Raw genomic sequence first — 21,389 nt, 5'->3', positions numbered from 1 at the left:
ATTTGAACATTCAATTCACCGGGAAAAGTTAAGGTCTCACATTTTTTGCACTTGTTTTACTTTATGATATATCACACAAATGTGCCAGTAAAATTTTTAATAATGACATAAATGTCTGATCTTCTGGGCTCGAAAGTCTTCTAAATGGCTCGTCATCAAAGAATTGGTTTTTAATGAGAGTCAAACGCTCAGTGATTCAGGGAATTCAACATACATTCTCGCACATAGTTCAACATGTGAAAAAGGAAATTTACTTTAAAAGTAACACTTTTCAAACAACCATTCATAATATTTTCCTGCGACCTGTTAGAAACAGGTTGTTTCAGCAGTTGCCAAGAGAGCACCAGATAACAGGCCCCACTGTGCTTGTCCAGCTACGATGACGTAGGAAGCCCATATGTTCGTACATGTGAAACATTAAAAGACCTTACATTATGTCATAAAAGAAACAAGACATCAGAGGATGCTCCAAGAGCATCAGAATTTTGTGAACCATACTAAAATGTGCACATTTAAAGTGCATACTTAAAGTGCACATTCTTATGTCCAGATTCCCAATGAAGTAGGCCTCGACCTGATATTAAGCTTTTCAGTGTGGTTTTCTGGATGAAAATTTTCTTGGAGTACCAGTACTATATTATCTGATGTTTAGTTCTTTATTATGACATAATGCCACACTCGCTAGAAGATGGAAACATTCACTTGAAATGCAGCGAACAGAAACTAGCCACTAGTGTGGAATTAAACACTACGTTTCAAATACATTAACAGGCTCAGCAGAAAAGATTAATAAAAGCCAAATTTAGTTAGTAAACTGACAAAAATAACTTCATTGTTCTGCAAGTCAATTAATGCTTGACTGTTACAAAGGTGGAAATACAATAAAATCTGAAACCAATAACATATTTTAGCCTTCCGTAATTATGTGAATGTATTTTACTTCACTTGATAGCTCCTGGCCACAAAAATCCATTTTGTTTTCATTTGACATGAGAGCAGTAAACAAAGAGGAAAAACAAAATCACTAATGTAAACACTGGTCAAATGGAGACTACCCACTTCCCCACTATACTTCTGATTGCTCTGCACATCAGCCCAGGATATACAATATTTCTGAACTGGGGCAATACTATATAGTGCCCCCCCCCCCCCCCCTCCATCAAGCGTTTGAGATAGGACATAAAAAAAAAAACCAAAAATATGCTCATTTTGCAGTGCACATCTTTCTGAAGAGTCTGATACATAAAACATATGTGTTCGAGTAAGTGTAAGACATGTTATTTGGGCTTAAATGTGCCAAATGCAGTGCCACGCCTCATCACACAGCATTCTTCTATGTTATGCAGAGGTTTGCACAGGTTAGACTAGCACGGAGAGGCGTTTCAAACCAATTTTTGGACTGAATATATCACAAAAACAAAGTAAAGCCATGCTGCTGCTTTCTTACTTGAATGACTCTATAGTACTGGCAGTTATGAAAGACTACTGAGAGTAACTAAAGTCCATATGGATCATGTTATGTGGTCAGGGAAACTGATCCACAGACACTACAAGTAACTGTGTAGCTGGGGATAGTGGTGTGATGCTGAGGAGCACACACACACTATAGTTAGCAGTGTTCGTCAATCAATGACACAAAAGTATGATGAGGCAGAAGTTATAGATTTTCTGTTATTGCATGGATCTGAAGAATCAGGCCTAAATGAAAGTAGGGGGGGCTGTCGGGCTGTGGAGTTTTACATGTAAATGCTATGGACATTGTGGTCAGGCATAAAGCCATAAAGCCTCTGATTACTACAGAGTAATGTGAAGCTCCGTTGGCAATAAAACTATGATTAATTAAGGTAAATCTTGCTGAAATACTATGATGAATAACTGAACTCGGTATGATGGTAGAACTAACTCACAGTACAGAACGTATCTTGGAACATCACATACTGATTTTTCTTTGAGATACAGATTAAATTGTGAAGTGATAGTACAGCATTAATTATAAGCAATACTGGAGGGAAATGAGCATGTAGATATTTGACAATCACTGTATGTGAACAACTGTTAAGTCTGTGCATCAGAGATCAAATTACAGTGTGCCTTTTACTTTTTTATGAGAACAGATGAATGTAATTTCCTAGTGGGGATGCAGGGGTAGGTAGAGTAAGCACGACTTTATCCTATGTTTTCAATTACGTACAAAAGAAGGATGATCATCCCATATTGGTTTATTTCTTGAATATGTATGAAATTATTCACAACTGATGCCATAATATTTAATTATTTTGTGTATACCATAAATAGTAGAATGTGTTTAGTACGAATAAGTTTTCAGTTCTCAATGTAAAAGATAAATAAGCTTTGCCTTACAGTGGCCTTTGGAGGACTGTGCTGCTGCAGCTGTATTATGATAAGTTAATGCAGGATTGTTCAAACAAATGCATTTCTTTGAAGGTAAGTCAAATGACAATTACAAATGTACAAGAAAAAAGTAAAGAATTTGGCAAGCACCACATAAGATGATGAGCATAATAATAACAGTGTGCCAGATATTTAACCCTTGAAACTGGACCAGTATGGTTGCGGCCATACTGTCACACCAGCCTACGATCATACATGCATTTTTTCACTTTTCTGTTGTTTGTATCTGCACCCGTATCAGTACAATTTCTCCCTTCTGTAATTGAATGGTGCTGCCATCTGTTGGGAACAGCTGGCACTCTGTGCATTTTCAGGAGACCTTGCTTCCATTCGATCTACAGGAACTAAATTCGATACTTGCGCTTTTGCATTGGTGTTTGGTGAGAAAGGCACATTTGAAAGGCTTGAGTGTTGATGAAATTAGATAAATACTGCTAAATGTAAATTCAGCTGTGGAATCTGGTAGTGATTTTGAAGACCACAAAGACTATGAGATGTTACAGTTACAATGAGAAAGTGAAGATTCATTGAGTAATGTTGGAATTATTCATGAACTGACACTGACATTTTCTGGAACAGGGGGGGGGGGGGGGGGGGGGGGGGGGCAGCTCTTCACAGGTGAGAAAGAAGCAAAAGGTTGTAAATAGTGCATACTGATAGATGGTGTGTTTACACCTCAGAATTAAGATTTTACACTGGTAGTTTTGGAGTGGATCCTCATTGTAAATGAAGTGAGGAACCTTGTGAAAGTGAAAGTTTTGATCTTATTTTTGACAGGCAATTAATGGGATACATTACCAATGAAACTAACAGCTTTTACAAAGTAGTGAATGAATTATATATGGATATCCCTGGGGAATACAGTGGACACACAAAGGTGTAGATGAGATGTATCTGTTTTTAGCAGTCTGCATGGTGATGACTCACATGAAAAAGAATAGAATGAAGTATTATTGGTCTACAGACTCATTGACTGAAACACCTTCCTTTTCGAAAGTAATGCCTAGGGACAGATTTCTGATAGTTCTTCGAATGTTACATTTTAGTGATGTAAGTGTTTTGGGAGATGCTGAGAGGGGGAATAGAATCACGAGGATCATGAAGGAATGGAAGAAGACAGAGAACCAGGAAAGGTAATTTAGAGTATGGAAACTGATGGAAAAGGAAGTCACAGAAGAATAGCAGGAGATTATTAGGGAGAGGTTACCAAAGCCTGAACCAAAAACAGAAGAAGAGGAATGGGGACAATTTAAAAGTGCTATGGTAGAAGCTGCAGTAACTCTATGTGGAAGGCCAAGTGGCCCAAAATAGTGAAAGGAGACACCGTAGTGGAATGAAAGAATTACGAAGGTAGTGCATAGGAAGAACAATGCCTTCAGACTGTGATTCTGAGGAAGGACAGGATTAGCAAGAGAGAAGTATAAGTAAAAGAAAAAAGAGGCAAATATGACAGTGGCTGAGGAGAGAAAGGATTGTGGGAACTACAGGGGAATCACACTGACACCACACTGTGCCAAGGTATATGAAAGGATCTTGGAGAGCAAAATCTGAACAAAGGTCGAGAACAAATTGACAGAGAAACTGCATGGCTTCAGACCTGGTAGACCCCTGGTTGACCTCATATTTGCAATGTGGTAGCTCTATGAGCACCACTACAAATTTGGGGAAGACCTTATGGTAACTTTTCTCAATATAGAAAAGGCATTTGATAGCATCTGTAGAAGAAACATCTGGGAAGCACCTGAAAAGAAGGGAGTGGAAAAACAGATAACAAGCATGGTGGAAGAGATGTACTGTGGGACTCTGAGTTGTGTGAAAGTGGGAAATGAAAGGACAGATTGGTTTCAACAAACAAATGGTTTGAAACAGGACAGTTCATTGTCATCTCTTCTCTTTATTGTGGTCTTGGATGAGATAGTGATTAATGTGGCAGCAAAAACTAGAGATGATAAGATGAAAGCAATGGTATTTTCAGATGACTAATGTATGACATAAGAAGTGTCACAGAATCAAACATTTGGCTAAGTGACACGCTGTAAAAAGAAATGTTGGGTATAGCCTATCTGCCGTACCTCTCAGGCTGTTGCACTGAATCAGTTGTACATTGTGCAAACATGGCACAAAGGTGATTTATAAACTGACAAAGAAGATCAAAGAGTGCCTCAGATTGGCAAACAAGAAAAGAGACCCACTTGTAATGTTGGGAGTACATCGTATACAGTACATGTGGAAAAGTCTACCATATTTACCCGATTGTAAGATGAGGCTTTTTCCCAAATTCGTCATTCAAAAAATACAGTGTCGTCTTACATTCACAGATTAAAGTACTGCTGACGAGGTTAAAATTTTTATGTTGTTCAATAGAGTATATATGGGTCGTCTTTCATTCACAGATGAAGCTTTGGCTATTCAAGTCACGTGCAGATTTATTTTGAAGATTTCGGAAGGACAGGGCTTGGCAAATGATACTCGTGTTCAAACAGGATCAAGATTTCCTGATAAGCTGAAGCCTTTGATATAGTATCAGTGTCACTTGAACAGTCCTGGACATTTGCCTCACGTGGCATTAGTGCAATGGATACACGAGAAACTATGAACTAGTCACAATGACAATCTACAGTCTGCTTAAAACATGACAATTTAGTAAAACACAAGAGCAAATAGCACTAAATTCTTTTATAATACAAACTCTCTTTGTATTTGAACAGTTTTGCAGTAAAAGATCTCATACATGTATGGATACTGTGTACAAACATTAATGCCGCTTTTTAAGTAGCGGTAACATTAAAAAATGGCTGAAAGCAAGGGGAAACTACAGCCGGAATTTTTCACGAGGGCATGCAGCTCTACTGTATGGTTAAATGATGATGGTGTCCTCTTGGGTAAAATATTCCGGAGGTAAAATAGTCCCCCACTCGGATTTCCGCACAGGGACTACACAAAAGGACATCGTTATCAGGAGAAAGAAAATTGGCGTTCTACAGATCGGAGCGTGGAATGTCAGATCCCTTAATTGGGTAGGTACGTTAGAAAATTGAAAAAGAGAAATGGATAGGTTAAAGTTAGATATAGAGGGAATTAGTGAAGTTTGATGGCAGGAGGAACAAGCCTTCTGGTCAGGTGAATACAGGATTATAAATACAAAATCAAATAGGGGTAATGCAGGAGTAGGTTTAATAAAGAATAAAGAAATAGGAGCACAGGTAAGTTACTATGAACAGCATAGTGAACACATATTGTAGGCAAGGTAGACACAAACCCCACTCCTACAACAGTAGTACAAGCTTATATGACAACTACCTCCTCAGATGATGAAGAGACTGAAGAAATGTATGATGCAATAAAAGAAATTATTCAGATAGTAAAGGGAGACGAAAACTTAATACTCATGAGGGACTGGAATTCGATAGTAGGAAGAGGAAGAGAAGGAATAGTAGGAGGAGGATACGGAATGGGGGTAAGAAATGAAAGAGGAAGCTGCCTGGTCGAATTTTGCACAGAGCATAACTTAATAGTAGCTAACACTTGGTTCAAGAACCACGAAAGAAGGTTGTATACATGGAACAGGCCTGGAGGTACTGGAAGGTTTCAGATAGATTATATAATAGTAAGACAGAAATTTAGGAGCCACGTTTCAAATTGTAAGACATTTCCAGGGGCAGATATGGACTCTGACCACAATCTGTTGATTATGAACTGTAGATTAAAACTGAAGAAAATGCAAAAAGGTGGTAAGTTAAGGAGATAGGACCTGCATAAACTGAAAGAACTAGAGGTTGTAGAGAGTTTCACAGAGAGCATTAGGGAACGACTGACAGGAATCCGGGAAAGAAACACAGTAAAAGAAGAATGGATAGCTTTGAGAGATGAAATAGTGAAGGCAGCAGAGGATCAAATCGGTAAAAATACAAGGACTAGTGGAAATCCTTGGGTAACAGAAGTTGTTGTTGTTGTTGTGGTCTTCAGTCCTGATACTGGTTTGATGCAGCCCTCCATGCTACTCTATCCTGTGCAAGCTTCATCTCCCAGTACCTACTGCAGCCTACATCCTTCTGAATCTGCTTAGTGAATTCATCTCTTGGTCTCCCTCTATGATTTTTACCCTCCACACTGCCCTCCAGTACTAAATTGGTGATCCCTTGAAGCCTCAGAACATGTCCTACCAACCGATCCCTTCTTCTGGTCAAGTTGTGCCACAAACTCCTCTTCTCCCCAATTCTATTCAATACCTCCTCATAAGTTATGTGATCTACCCATCTAATCTTCAGCATTCTTCTGTAGCACCACATTTCGAAAGCTTCTATTCTCTTCTTGTCTAAACTATTTATCATCCATGTTTCACTTCCATACATGGCTACACTCCATACAAATACTTTCAGAAACGATTTGTTGACACTTAAATCTATACTCGATGTTAACAAATTTCTCTTCTTTAGAAACACTTTCCTTGCCATTGCCAGTCTACATTTTACATCTTCTCTGCTTCGACCATCATCAGTTATTTTGCTCCCCAAATAGCAAAACTCCTTTACTACTTTAAGTGTCTCATTTCCTAATCTAATTCCCTCAGCATCACCCGACTTAATTCGACTCCTTTCCATTATCGTTGTTTTGCTTTTGTTGATGTTCATCTTATACCCTCCTTTCAAAACACTGTCCATTCCGTTCAACTGCTCTTCCAAGTCCTTTGCTGTCTCTGACAGAATTACAATGTCATTGGCGAACCTCAAAGTTTTTATTTCTTCTCCATGGATTTTAATACCTACTCCGAATTTTTCTTTTGTTTCCTTTACTGCTTCCCCAGTACCACAGACTGTGGCACAAGACCCAAGGATGATGCCACATATGCAGTCAAACAACACGAAGAGACACAAAAAGAAAAGACACTTGTTTGTATGTTAGAGTGCAACATCTGTTTATATGTAATTCCATTCTGTCAGTAGTACCACTCCCTGAAAAAAAATCTGAGTAAATTTTACACTTCCTTGTAATACTGATCAAGTAACTAAATACAATACAAAAATCTGATGAGAAAGTAAACATGCCAACAGCTTGTTTTATTTCAAAAACCTATGTAATTAATCAATCCCAAAGTAACTCAGTCCAGAAAAACAGGTGAGTGCACAAAAACTTGGTACTCAAGGTGGTGAAAGATGGCTGGCCCTTCTCCCAGGAGTTTGCACCAGACACAAACACTGATATGTTATTCTATTACTATACAGCAATTATGTGCAACCTATTACATTTCATCACAGAACAAAGGTCCAACATGGTGATGTTTGTCTGTCATAGCAAAAAGTCTTTGAACAGAGTCAGAAGGTCACAGAACGTGTGACATCCTCAGCCAATGCTTCTCGTTCAGACCACGCACATTGTGCCAGGGCTTCAGAGAACACTTCAGTGGCTAAACCCACTATGATGAGAAACCACAGAGGGAATCTGGATAACGACACAGAAGTCAGACACCAAACTGTGCTTAAATTTCAAGATGTAATTTGAGTGATATAAATACAGATCATCGACAAGAAGCTACTTTTTAAGAGCAAACAATGTTTAATTTAAATTTTGTGTCACTTGAATATTTGTTGTAGCACCTATTCTCATAGCAAATTTAATATTTATCATTTTTACTGTATTACTTCTTAAAATCAACTCGCATTATTTGAAATTCCAATAGAACAGAAAGAGACCAAAATTGTATTATAGACAATTTATTGTCTAGCACTAAGCTATAAATAGATATGTAACTTGCAGAAAACCATCTGATGAACTTGAAAAGATTCAAAAACTGATTCATGGAATAATAAATAACTACCGTATTTACTCAAATCTAAGCCGCACTTTTTTTCCATTTTTTGTAATCCAAAAAACCGCCTGCGGCTTAGAATCGAGTGCAAAGCAAGCGGAAGTTCTGAAAAATGTTGGTAGGTGCCGCCACAACTAACTTCTGCCGTCGAATATATGTAGCGCGACACAGGTATGCTTTGTAGGCACAAAGATAAATACTGGCGCCAAAACCTCTGCGTCAGTAAATAAATTTAAAAAAAAAGTGAAAGACGAGCTTTTTTCTCCGCCCCGAGTTTTGACCACCTGCATTTTCATACATTATCCAATGAAGTAGATACAAATTCCGTATTGTTCATCTTCGCATGTAGCAGAATTTCAATGTACTACGAAAATACGTCTGGCAAGACCGTTTGGGATGTTTGTCAATATGGTCAACTCTACGTTCTGAATTTTTTCCTACCCCTGAGAAGAGATGGTTGCTAATTGGAACCTGATGAAATGTGAATCACATGCAGTATTCTCTTCACCATAATAATGATACGAATATAAACATTTTGCCATGTATTCTTTCGTGTTTGCTGCTATCTCATTTAAATCCTGTCTGCCTAATAAACTACGAAACTTGAGTGAGGCAACAGCAAAGGCGGAAGAATATACGTATCGTGTCATGTTTACATTCGTATTATTCTTATGCCTAATAGTGATACAGTCAGAAATGAAGCACAGCAACTGATTAGATTTTTAAATCTAAGATGACTCTGATTTCTGTGCAGACTTTGATGTACTAAAGAAGCGGCCGCAAAGATTTTCAAACGGAGAAACATTTTTGCCTAACTCTAATTCAGAACATGTTCTATCATACACAGTCTATTATTTGGTTCTTGTTGATCATTATCAAAGAAAGCAGCAGTGTAAGTAACAACAAATAGCAGTCTCTTGCCATCGTTTCGCTAATGAGACGATTCCTCTCTCTTTTTTTTTATTGTTAGCGGCAGTAGCGCGCACAAAAGCAAGCCATGCAGCGAGCGGCGACAGACCGTAAACACGCACTATCAGAATGCGACGAACAGTACAGTAATGCATTTTCTGCTTAGAGTGATGTAAGCACCTAGAACAAAGAAAATGGCACTTATCAGATGAAAGCAAAATAAGCAATCGATTCAAATCAGACGAAGCACGTGAAAAAGGAAGGGTACCCGTATAAATACGGACGGAGCGCCTGACGCATAGCACTGGCTGCCTGGTAAAGCTTAACTGCTAAGCTTACGACTCGAACCAAACTACTGTAGCTGTATCGTCATTCATTCGACCTAAATTGTGTCTTATATTACATTGGACCAACATTGTTTCGATTTGGAGGTGCGGCCTAAAACTTTTCTCTCCCCTTGAATTTCGAGTCTCAAATTTCAGGTGCGGCTTAGATTCGGGAAATTTTTTTTTCCTTTATTCGAGTCTCATTTTTCAGGTGCGGCTTAGATTCGAGTGCGGCTTAGATTCGAGTAAATACGGTATTCAAAACAGTGACTGGTTGCAGTTTTTTTGCTTTTACAGCAAATTCTATTGAACCTTTCTTAATACAACAAATTTCTTTAAAAGAAGGTAGCTATAGTTCAGTAGTGCTTGCTCTGAATTGCACACTGCCAGACAAAAAATGTAAAGCCCTCAAAAGACACAATCGGACATCTGTGTAATTTTTTACATATACACACCATTGGTAGGCATGTAAATTATTAGAGTTGGAATTCCTTGTGATCAGTAGAACAGACATCAGTGTGCATTAGTGTTGTTGGTCTTGTGTGTTGTTACCAAGGCTGGTAGGGTTTATAAAGGACACGAACAGCATCACATATTGAGTGATCACAGTGAGTGATACGGAAATGCTACATACTCATGTGAGGCATCAGCATCAGTACCTGGCACAGTTTGAAAAGGGCATCACTGTAGGTCTCCATTTGACTGGCTGGTAAAACTATGCAATATCAAATTTGGGCCACATTCAGATGTGACAGTGGACCGACAGGCATACTGGTTGTCCATGCTCCAGTCAACCACTTCTGAGCACCACAAGGGAGGATTCCGAACTGCACATCAACCACATCATGACCTCTTCACATCTAGGCCTGCCTTCCATGAACAAATAATGGACTCACTTAACATTCTGTATCATCCCGCACCATTGGTTGGTAACAAGCAGCAAGTGCACTAAGCAATTACTGTTCCATGCATAGGTTACAATTACATCACTGTGCATTTGGAATGGTGTCATGACCGAGAAGCACGGGCTGCTGATGAACAGTGTCACACAGTGTTCAGCAACAAATCATGTTCTGCACTACCCTGGATGACTGTCATCAGCGAGTATGGTGTTAATGCGGGCAAGGTCTCATTTTCCCAATGTTTTGGGGAGGCACAGCAATATTACTCTTGGCATCATCATGTGGTGAGTCTTCAGATACGACTTACGGCCAGTGGCGGATACATATGGGGGGAAGCAGGATCCCCCTGCCCTTGCAGGGCTGCCCACATTGCCACCCATGCTGCCCCTGCCAGTCAGCCCTCATGCTATTCGTTCATTTCTTTGGTCAGTTGACTCGAGTGAATCAAGTTATCAAATAGTTGTACTTTCCTATGTAGCACGCAAATCCGTGTCATCATATTTTACTTGTTTCTGTCTGGCACATAGATAGCTAAAACATACCTATGAGAAAAGTCATAGCCAAAATTAGCTTCGACGCTCAAGGTGCACGATGGCATGAGAGCTAATGCTGATAGCCACTTTAGCCACTTTGCTCGTATTGTTGAAGAGGCGAAGGTAGTTATGGAAGAGTTATACGTGGAGATGACTGTTCCTCATCTTACAGGCAGACAAAGACACAAGGAAAACTGCGATCATAATGATGATGCCATGACATATTGGAAAAGAACTGTTTTATTACAACACTGGACCATGTTACAACTGACGTGAGAGAATGTTTTTCTGAAGAAAATATTTATCACTTAAAATTCAACATACTTTTGCCCTCACAACTATGAAACATGACAGTAATGATCTGGCACAGAAATTGAATCAGTGCTTAACTTTGAAGAAGAATCACTCTCTGTGAATAAAAAAGAGACTAATGGGAGATATTCTTCAATACAAGCAAATGAGCATAAATGCTCTTAATGATCGTAATTCTGTTATGCAAGCATTGTCTGTCTGTCGTTGATCTGACTATCCCACTTTGCACACGCTGTACAAAATATCTGCTTGTCTACCTGCATCTATTGCTATAGCAGAAAGAAGATTTTTCAACTTTGCAACATACAAAGATGTGGCTGAGGTCGACAATGAAGGAGGATCGACTTAATGGCTTAGCTCTGTTGAACACTCACTCACCCTGACACTGACTGTCCTACTGATGATGTAATTAACCAATTTGCCAGGAAGAATAGGTGCATAGAATTCATCATTTAAGGAAGATAATCACAGTTGTAACTTTTTTATATCATAAGATGGCTTTGTCTTGTATATGTGTATAATCAGTTTAAATAAAACCTTATTAAACTTTGCATGTGACTTGATCATCTTTTATTACAGTAAAAGTAAAGGTAGCTCAAGATATCTTTAGCACCTCTCCTTGAGGTTTTTCTGTATCCGCCTCTGCTTCAAGCCACAGGCTACAACTGAACAATGCTCATCCACACATGGCATGTGTCTCTGTGAACTGTCTGCATGAAGTTGAGATACTGCCATGACCAGCAAGATGCTCGATCCGCTCCCATTAGAACATGGGTGGGACTACCTCAGATGTCAACTCTATCTAACTACCATTATCCAGAATATCAAGACCAATTACAACAGATGTGGGCCAGTACGCATCAGGAGATGACACAGTGGCTTTATGACACCCTTCCCAACTGAATCTGTGCATGTATTCAGACTGGAGAGAGTGCAATGTCATACTCGTAAGTGGGCTCATACTTCCAAGTTTTGTGCAAATTTGGTTCACTTTTTTAATCGCTGAAATAACGTAATATCTTTCTGTTTCCTCCTTCCCTTCCGAGTGCTTCACATTTGTTGTCAGGATGCGTATTTCTGGACACATTTTATGTTAGATACAAGTTGTATAAATGCGGTCTAGAGTGCTTCCTTTTGAGAGAATTTGCATTACCAAGACTGGTTAGATTTCTAAATGGTTATAACTTGGAAAGTTTTTGTTTACATACAGCCAAACTCATGTCCTTGAAAAATTTAATACATACTTTCAAGTTAAATTTAATTCTTATTTCTAAATCACTTGATCCTGAAAAGAAATGTGGGTGTTGTTACTGGGTAGTGGGCTTGCAATCACATAGGAAATATTTTAGACTGAGAACTGAAGAGATACTCTTTTAACTGCAGAGTATGCAGGAGGAAAATATTAAATGAGGAGCACAGAAGGAAAATCTGTGTCCTTCAGGCACAGTTGGAAGAAGTACTGAAGAAGCTGACCGGACTAAGGGAGACAAAGCGGAAGCAGGGGTTAGAAACTGGCAGCTGGTTAACAGGCCGGTAGAAAGAGAATGCAATCTGATAATTGCATTATATCCATATCCAAAAACTGGAAAGTTGCACAGGTCACACCAACATTCAAGAAAGGTAGTAGGTGTAATCCACTAATTACAAGCCTATATCATTAACGTCGATACACAGTAGGATTTTGTAACATATATTGTGTTTGAACATTATGAATTACCTTGAAGAGAATGATCTATTGACACACAGTCAACACGGATTTAGAAAATATTGTTCTTGTGAAACACACCTACCTCTTTACACACAAGAAGTGTTGCGTGCTATTGACAAGGGATTTCAAATTGATTCTGTATTTCTAGATTTCCAAAAGGCTTTTGTCATTGTACCACACAAGCAACTTGTAGTGAAATTGCGTACTTATGGAATATCGTCTCAATTATGTGACTGGATTTGTGATTTCCTGTCAGTGGGGAGTTCGTAGTAACTGACAGAGAGTCTTGGAATAAAACAGAAGTGATTTCTGGCATTCCGCAAGGTACTGTTATATGCCCTCAGCTGTTCCTTTCCTATATAAATGATTTAGGAGGCAATGTGAGAAGCTGTCTTAGGTTGTTTGCAGATGATGTTGTCGTTTATTGTCTCGTAATCTCATTAGAAGAGCAAAACAAATTCAAAAATTATTTGGAAAAGATATATGAATGTTGTGAAAACTGGCAACTGATGTTAAATAATGCAAAGTGTGAGGAATCCGTTAAACTTTACACAATAAATCAGTCTAATCTAAAGGCCATTAATTCAACTAAATATCTAGGAATTACAATTATGAACAATATAAATTGGAAAGAACACATAGAAAATGTTGTGGGGAAGGCAAACCAAAGACTGTGTTTTATTGGCAAAACACTTAGAAAATGTAACAGATTTACTAAAAAGACTGCCTACACTACACTTGACCGTCCTCCTCTGGTGTATTGCTGCGCAATCTAGGATCCTTACTAGATAGTTTTAATGGAGTACATTGAAAAAGTTCAAAGAAGAGCAGCATGTTTCATATTATCGGGAAATAGGGGAGGGAGTGTCAGGATTTGGGATGGACACCATTAAAGCAAAGGCGTTTTTCATTGCAGCAGAACCTTCTCACAAAATTTCAATCACCAACTTTCTCCTCTGAATGCAAAAATACTTTGTTGACATGAACCTAAAAAGGGAGAAATGATGATCATAATAAAATAAGGGAAATCAGAACTCGCACAAAAAGATATAGGTGTTCAGTTTTTCCGCGCGCTCTTCAAGAGTGGAATAATAGAGAATTACTGCGAAGGACGTTCAATGAGCTCTCTGCCAGGCACTTAAGTGTGACTTGCAAAGTATCCATGTATAAACACTAAGAACATGTATCAACCACTGCCAGAATTAACTGGAGAAGAGTCTCAGGTAGGACTAGTGGCACGAATTGTGCAGTACACTACAGCTGTAATCAGGAAGCCTAGCAGTGTATAAAATGTTAGAGAGGGGAAAATGCTGCGGGTGAGATGTAGGCCCTTACCTACAAGAAAGCTTAGCGGCAGTGTACCAACCCACCGGAATATTCAGATAAAATGCAGGGGTAAGTCAAGTCACCTAGGGTCTTTATGTACGGATTTTTTAAACGAGGGCTATGTAGTCATAGTAGGTGGCGCAGAAAACTATTTGGATGGGGATGGGACATATTATTTAGGTGATGGTTAGCACAAGGTAGCTTCCCTCACTTGTGGGTACCAACATAAACTTTGTAGAACTGTTGTAGTGACATGATAAGTTATGCCTTAATGGAGCTGTAAGGTAGCCTAATGTGATGTTAGAGATGGCACTGATGGAACCTGACCCTGTGCATGTTGCTGTATCATTTAGGATTATCAATAGCTTGGATTTCACTAGGAACAACCCACATTTAAAACAAGTTTGGGAAGGGAAGATTGGTACAGCCGATTCGTGAAAATATAGGAGGTGAATCTCAGTCCGTAAATGGTCAAAACCTGTTGTCACAGGTAGGAAAAACAGGTCCTTTTTTAAGATAAATCAAAACAACAGGTTCCCCTGCTGGAAGAGTACCCCTGTCAGTTTAAACAATTCCGCAACAAGCACTCATGACACAGAAAATGACACACGTAATACGTGTCATAAAGAAAAAGAAACCATTGGAAAACGTAATACAGGACACTTCACAGACTTGACAACACCTCATCAAAACATGCAATGAATAAGAAAATAAAACACAGCATCTTGAGTTGAGCTCAAATCTTAGAAATGCTCAATAGTTTATGTCACTGAGCTCAAGTCTAGAGACAAAGAAATCCAACATGTAGTATTACCGTTGTATGAAATAACAGACTCTTCTGTAGCGCTACTTCAAAGGGTGGAGGAGTACGCTTTTCTATCGCATAAGAAACAAGTTTAAATCAAAACCTGACCTTAGTATGATAAGTGAAGACAAACACTTCAAAATGTCAGTTATTGACTTAACAGGGCTTGACATCAGTAAGAAATTAATCATTTTGAATCTGTATCGATCACTTAGTGGCAGAGTGGACACTTTTTACAATAAAATCTCAACAACAAATGTTAACATAATTCTGTATGAAGATACAGATATAAACATATCACAAATGAATCTTATAGCACCCCCAATAAACATCTTTCGCAGTTTATGTACGTTTACGTTGGTCAATCTGTGAAAATACAATACAAATGAATAGATAAAGAAAATCTGATCACCAAGTGACAGCAGGAGAAAACACATATAAAGGTTAACGAAATGAGCAAGCTTTCAGAGACAGAGGCTCCTTCTTCCGGTAGAAAGGTTAAAGGGGAAGGAAGAGGGATAAAGAAAAAGGGCTAGTGAGGTTTATAAAATGGGGAGAGTTCAAAAAAGTCATCCAGAACCCAAGATTAGGGGGGACTTACTAGACGTGATGAGATGGAAAGACTGATCTTCCTTTCCTTTATATCCCTCTTCTGATTCCCTTCAACGCATTGGCCACTGTTTCGTGAGTAGATTTTTTAATCTATCCAATTACATTACATGTTGGTCAATTGTGTGATGAGGGCAACAATAATGACTGGATTGGTGACTGACCATGTGGCCACAAATATGGGCAGTGAACAATGGGCGTAGCTGTAAGAGATCTTCGTCATCTGTCAGATACTTCCACCTACAAACCTTGCCACAGTGACCCCATTCCAGTAATCTGGATCTCCAGCCACTACTCAAATCCTTAGGCCCATCCCAGATACTCTCCCCAGAGTCCATCTATCTACTTACCCATACCACTCCCCACATTTCCACCTTCTACATGCTTCCTAAAGCCCATAAACCCAACCACCCAGGATGCCCCATTGTGGCCGGTTACTGCACCCCCCACTGACAGAATCTCTGCTCTCACAGACCAACATCTTCAACCTGTTACCCGGAACCTATCCTCCTATATAAAAGATACCAACCATTTCCTCCACTGACTCTCCACAGTTCCTGTCCCTTTACCACACAGTGCCCTGCTCGTCACTATTGATGCCGCCTCCCTGTACACTAAGATTCCTAATGCCCATGGCCTTGCTGCTATCAAACACTACATTTCCAGACGCCCTATGGATTCCAAATTAACAACTTCTTTCCTAGTCTATATCCTCACCCACAATTACTTCTCCTTTGAAGGAATTACCTACAAACAAATCTGGGGTACGGCCATGAGCACCTGCATCGCACTATCCTATGCCAACCTATACATCAGAAATCTAGAGTAATCCTTCCTACAAACCCAGAATCCTACACCCCTCACCTGGTTCAGATTCATTGACGATATTTTTGCTACCTGGATTGAAGTTGAGGACACCCTATTCACATTCCTCCAGAACCTCAACAACTTCTCCCATTTGCTTCACCTGCTCCTACTCAACCCAACCTTCCTAGTTGTTGACCTCCATCCATATCAAACCTACTAACCACCAGCAATACCTCCACTTTGATAGCTGCCACCCATTCCATACCAAGAAGTCCCTTCCATACAACCTAGCCACCACGGTCATCGCATCTGCAGTGACGAGCAGACCCCCTCAAAATATACCGAGAGTCTCACTGAGCCTTCAGTGACCGTAATTATCCTCCCAACCTTGTACAAAAACAAATCTCCTGTGCCTTATCTTTCCAGTCTGCCACCACCTCCCAAAGTTCCACAGTCTGGCCACAGAGGAGCATCCCCTCGTAACTCAGTACCATCCGGGACTGGAGCAACTAAATTACATTCTCCGCCATGGTTTTGATTATCTCTCATTGTGCCTTGAAGTGAGAAATGTTCTGCCCACTATCCTTCCCACCCCTCCTACAGTGGTATTCTGCCATCCACCGAACCTACACAATATACTCGTCCATCCTTACACAACCCCTGCTACCAATCACTTACCTCATACCCCTGTAATAGACATAGATGCAAGACCTGTCCCATACATCCTCCTACCACCACCTACTCCAGTCCTGTCAGTAACATCACCTACCCTATCAAAGGCAGGGCTATCTGTGAAACCAGTCACGTGATTTACAAGCTAAGCTGCAACCACTGTGCTGCATTCTATATAGGCATGACAACCAACAAGCTGTCTGTCTGGATGAATGGCCACCGACAAAATGTGACCAAAAACAAGTGGACTACCCTGCTGCTGAACATGCTGCCGAACATGATATCCCTCATCTCAATGACTGCTTCACAGCCTGTGCCATATGGATCCTTCCCACCAAAACCGGATTTTCTGAATTACGCAGGTGGGAACTTTCCCTGCAATACATCCTATGTTCCCATAACCCTCCTGGCCTCAACATTTGTTAGTCACTGTCCTCACCCATCCAGCCCCCTCCCTGTTCCCATACCAGCACTACACACCCATCATTTCAACGCCACACCCAGTCTTTTAATATCTTTTTATTTCTCTCCTTTCCGCTACTTACCCCCTCCCCACCTTCTCTCCTGCCCTCCGTCTAAACTGCAGCACTTCACTGTTCGCCACCCCCACCATACTATCCCTCCCCATCCCCGCCCCAGCCTCCTCCTTACCCCCAACCAGTCGCCACTCTCATCATGCATTGGTGCTACTGCTCGCAATGTGGTTTCAGTTGTCCGAGACTGCAGACGTATGTGGAAGTTGTATTTGCCTGTGTGTGTGTGTGTGTGTGTGTGTGTGTGTGTGTGTGTGTGTCTATTGTTGACAAAGGCCTTAATGGCTGAAAGCTATAATTGTCAGCATCTCCGCTATAAGGTGAATAGCAACTTTACTTCTCTAATATTGTAAAATATCTTGGATTCACAGACAATTTTTGAAAAATAATGGAAGTAAAACCATGTATGGACAAAACTTGCACACCTACAAAAGACTTACCAGGAATCATTGCATTATGTTTCAAGAACACTAGCAAATCAATTTTGAGATGTACAAACCTTAAAAAATTAAGTCAGCAGGCTTCAATGAAGTATCAACCTGTCCGCTGAAAAAATGCATGCAGGATGTATAAGCTCTCTTAACTAACATAATTCACATTGGGGAATTTTCCAGAGTAGTCGAAACAGGTACGCATTGTGCCTCTGCTAAAGAAAGGTAACACCGAATACACAGAATACTTCAAATTAATTTCCCTGCTGCCATCATTCTCAAAAATAATACAACTGATATGGAAGACATATCAATGAATTACTTGAATAAATACAACTTTCTAAGCAAGTTACAGTCTGGAGTCCAATGTAGCAGAAGTACAGAATCAGCCACAGTAGAATTAAAACAAGTGGTACTGAAAGTTCCTGGCAGATTAAAACTGTGTGCCAGACCGAGACTCGAACTTGGGACCTTTTCCTTTCGCGGGCAAGTGCTCTGCCAACTGAGCTACCCAAGCACGACTCACGCCCCGTCCTCGCAGCTTTACGGGTTCCGCAGGAGAGCTTCTGTAAAGTTTGGAAGGTAGGAGACGAGATACTGACAGAAGTAAAGCTGCGAGGACGGGGCGTGAGTCGTGCTTGGGTAGCTCAGTTGGTAGAGCACTTGCCCGTGAAAGGCAAAGGTCCCGAGTTTGAGTCTCGGTCCGGCACACAGTTTTGATCTGCCAGGAAGTTTCATATCAGTGCACACTCCGCTGCAGAGTGAAAATCTCATTCTGAAAAGTGGTACTTATTGCTCTTGACACACTCATAAATCTTGCTAAGGATGTTGGTGATGCTGATCATAAGATCCTATTAAATAAGCTAGAATCATTAGGAATAAGAGGAAGAGGAACAGCTGATGACTGGCTCCAATCACAGATACGGTACAAGGAGTACAGATAACACAAACATCAAATAAAGCTATGTGTCAGTGAAAAACTTATTAGAACCAAAATATATTACTGTAAGATTTCCTCAGGCTGGCATTTTAAGACCAATATTGTCGCAGATACATATCACTGGCTTTCCCAACAATGCTAGACTTGGAGAAAAAAAAAATCTTTTTTCTGATGTCAACAATATTATAGTCTCTGAGAAAACAAGAGAACTCCTTGCAGAGAAAGCACTTTAAACACTCTGTTTGCAATGGATCAATACGGAATAAAGTTATGCTGAACACAACAATAACAAATGTCATGAATTTCTATTTCAAAATGGGAAAATGACTTGGTTAAATTAAATGTAGATAGCACCTCTATTGAGTGCATAATAAACAGGAAATTCAAAGCAGCGTTTTCTACCAACGAATAACCTTGTACAAAAAAGTTTCTATGGAGATCACAAGTACTACAGCAACTTATTTAAAGAGGCTGTTAAATGACAACTTCTTTAACTTTAAAAGTACCAAAGCTCTGTAGTAAATAGTATTACTTTCTATATCATAGCCGACTACCTGTTCCATCCTTGTCACACTATACCCATAAGTATATAAATGTCTGTATGTATGAATTATGTTTTCTTCTTTATTCTTAAATTGTAATACTGTGTGATAGCCAATATCCTTGTAAGGGCTGAATGAAACAACAACAACAACAACAACAAATGCTACTACTACTTCTACTGCTGCTGCTACCACCACCATTACATATAAAGATGGTCTAAGGCTCAGTATCCTTGATATTCCTTTTGTTTTAACTCTTTTGTCTTATGCCTGTAACCTCACATCATTTACCTTATCCTCGTTAACTGTCCTCGAAGTCTTTGATGCAGGATCGGTTAGAAATCATTTATTCACATAAACGGCTCATCATTTGGTGCCTCCCTCACCCAATGTTATCACCTTATCCTTTCACCTGTGTCAGTTCGCACTTCGCTACTACTGATACACACACTATACAAGTCTTGCACTTGGGTGATCCTGGCGTCCCTCTCAGCTTGACACACAAAGAGGCTGCAAATTACTTTAATACGTCTTGAATAGAAATCGTACAATTGTGGTGTCTCTGGTGGCCCCCTTAGCTTGACACCGCAAGTGGTGGTTTGTATCACTTGAGCCTTACACTGGTCCAGCTCTCACCTACTATAATCTCGAACATTTAAACTTTTCCCCAGCTAGGTGTACTAAGGTTTGTGACTTACTTATTATTCTCTTATATGCAGCTTTCCTGCATCTGTCCATACAGAACGGATCACTGTTCCTAAAAGATAGAACTTCAAATGATTTTAACAGGTATTAGAACAACACAAAGCACTTCTCTCAAAAATAATTATTATTTTTCTAGTAAACAACAGAAGGGACAAGGAAAAGATTTATTACGGAAATGAAAGGAAGCACAATTTGCTAACAATTCTGTGTTGTGTAAGGGGAACAAAATGAACAATGCAGGCACATACTGTATACTACAAACACCATATTTAGACTGTCATTTATGAAAATTTCACATCATTATTCAATGCTGCCATATGAGCAAGAGAACTTGCTTAAAAGTAGCTTTGGATCAATGTTCTGTTGCTGCTCTGTAAAATGAATTAATTATTAGAACTGTTCAATATAATGTTACCTGCAGCTGTTGGAGGTTGATCTGTAATGCACCACCATCCTGAAGATCTGGATGCACAGATCGTCCATCTAAAACAAATAAATTTACAAATAAAAACAAAAAAACAAAAATGAGAAAAATGCTTTTTTAACAACATATACTGATTGTCTTTAAAATACATAATAAGAACTGCCATTCACTACACGTGTATGACTCTTGTGATAATATTACCAACTCATAAAATGTGCTATAAAAGATAATTATAAAATAAACATTATTATATCATATTTTTACACCCTTGTCTTTTGTTTCACCTAGCAAACAATAGTGGCTTTCTAAATGCTGGCACTCCCTTTTATGCTCAGTACTACAAGCTCATCAGCCAAATTCTGGAATTAAAAAACTGGCTGTTTTAATTTATGTTACTTCCATTAACTTACTAGCTGCTTTGATATCTTTTGATTGTGCATGTTATGTTGTTTTTCCTCCTTTACCTACACTGTTTTCCTTAACTTTCCTCTATCTCGTGTCTATGTTTTTCCCTTAAATGGTGATTAAAGTTCCAGTAGTTTGAGATTTGGTGCATTTCTATGTTAGTTTGTATATTAGCAGTGAAGCAACTGATCCTAACACAATAGCAGGTAAATAAGTGGTCCTGTTTTTGTCTAATGGGGTGTCTTTGAAGCTGGGATGATGTCAGTTTTACTTTTAACGTGT

The 21,389-nt window shown here is 39.4% G+C and overlaps 1 protein-coding gene across 3 annotated transcripts in view; it reads right to left on the bottom strand.

Annotated features, from left to right (window-relative positions):
• LOC126412774 (UHRF1-binding protein 1) overlaps window positions 1–21,389 on the bottom strand; it is a 443,324-nt gene that overhangs the window by 302,705 nt on the left and 119,230 nt on the right. For all 3 annotated transcript variants that reach the window (XM_050082540.1, XM_050082538.1, XM_050082539.1), the window contains exon 6: window positions 20,694–20,761. In XM_050082540.1, coding sequence (XP_049938497.1) covers window positions 20,694–20,761 — 68 coding nt within the window. The remainder of the gene's footprint in view (window positions 1–20,693; window positions 20,762–21,389) is intronic.

This window comes from Schistocerca serialis, chromosome 7, assembly GCF_023864345.2.
Source record: "Schistocerca serialis cubense isolate TAMUIC-IGC-003099 chromosome 7, iqSchSeri2.2, whole genome shotgun sequence".
NCBI classification, from domain to species: Eukaryota; Metazoa; Arthropoda; class Insecta; order Orthoptera; family Acrididae; genus Schistocerca; species Schistocerca serialis.
The sequence above is the reverse complement of the archived record's forward strand: the minus strand, read 5'-3'. Positions and strand labels throughout refer to the sequence as shown.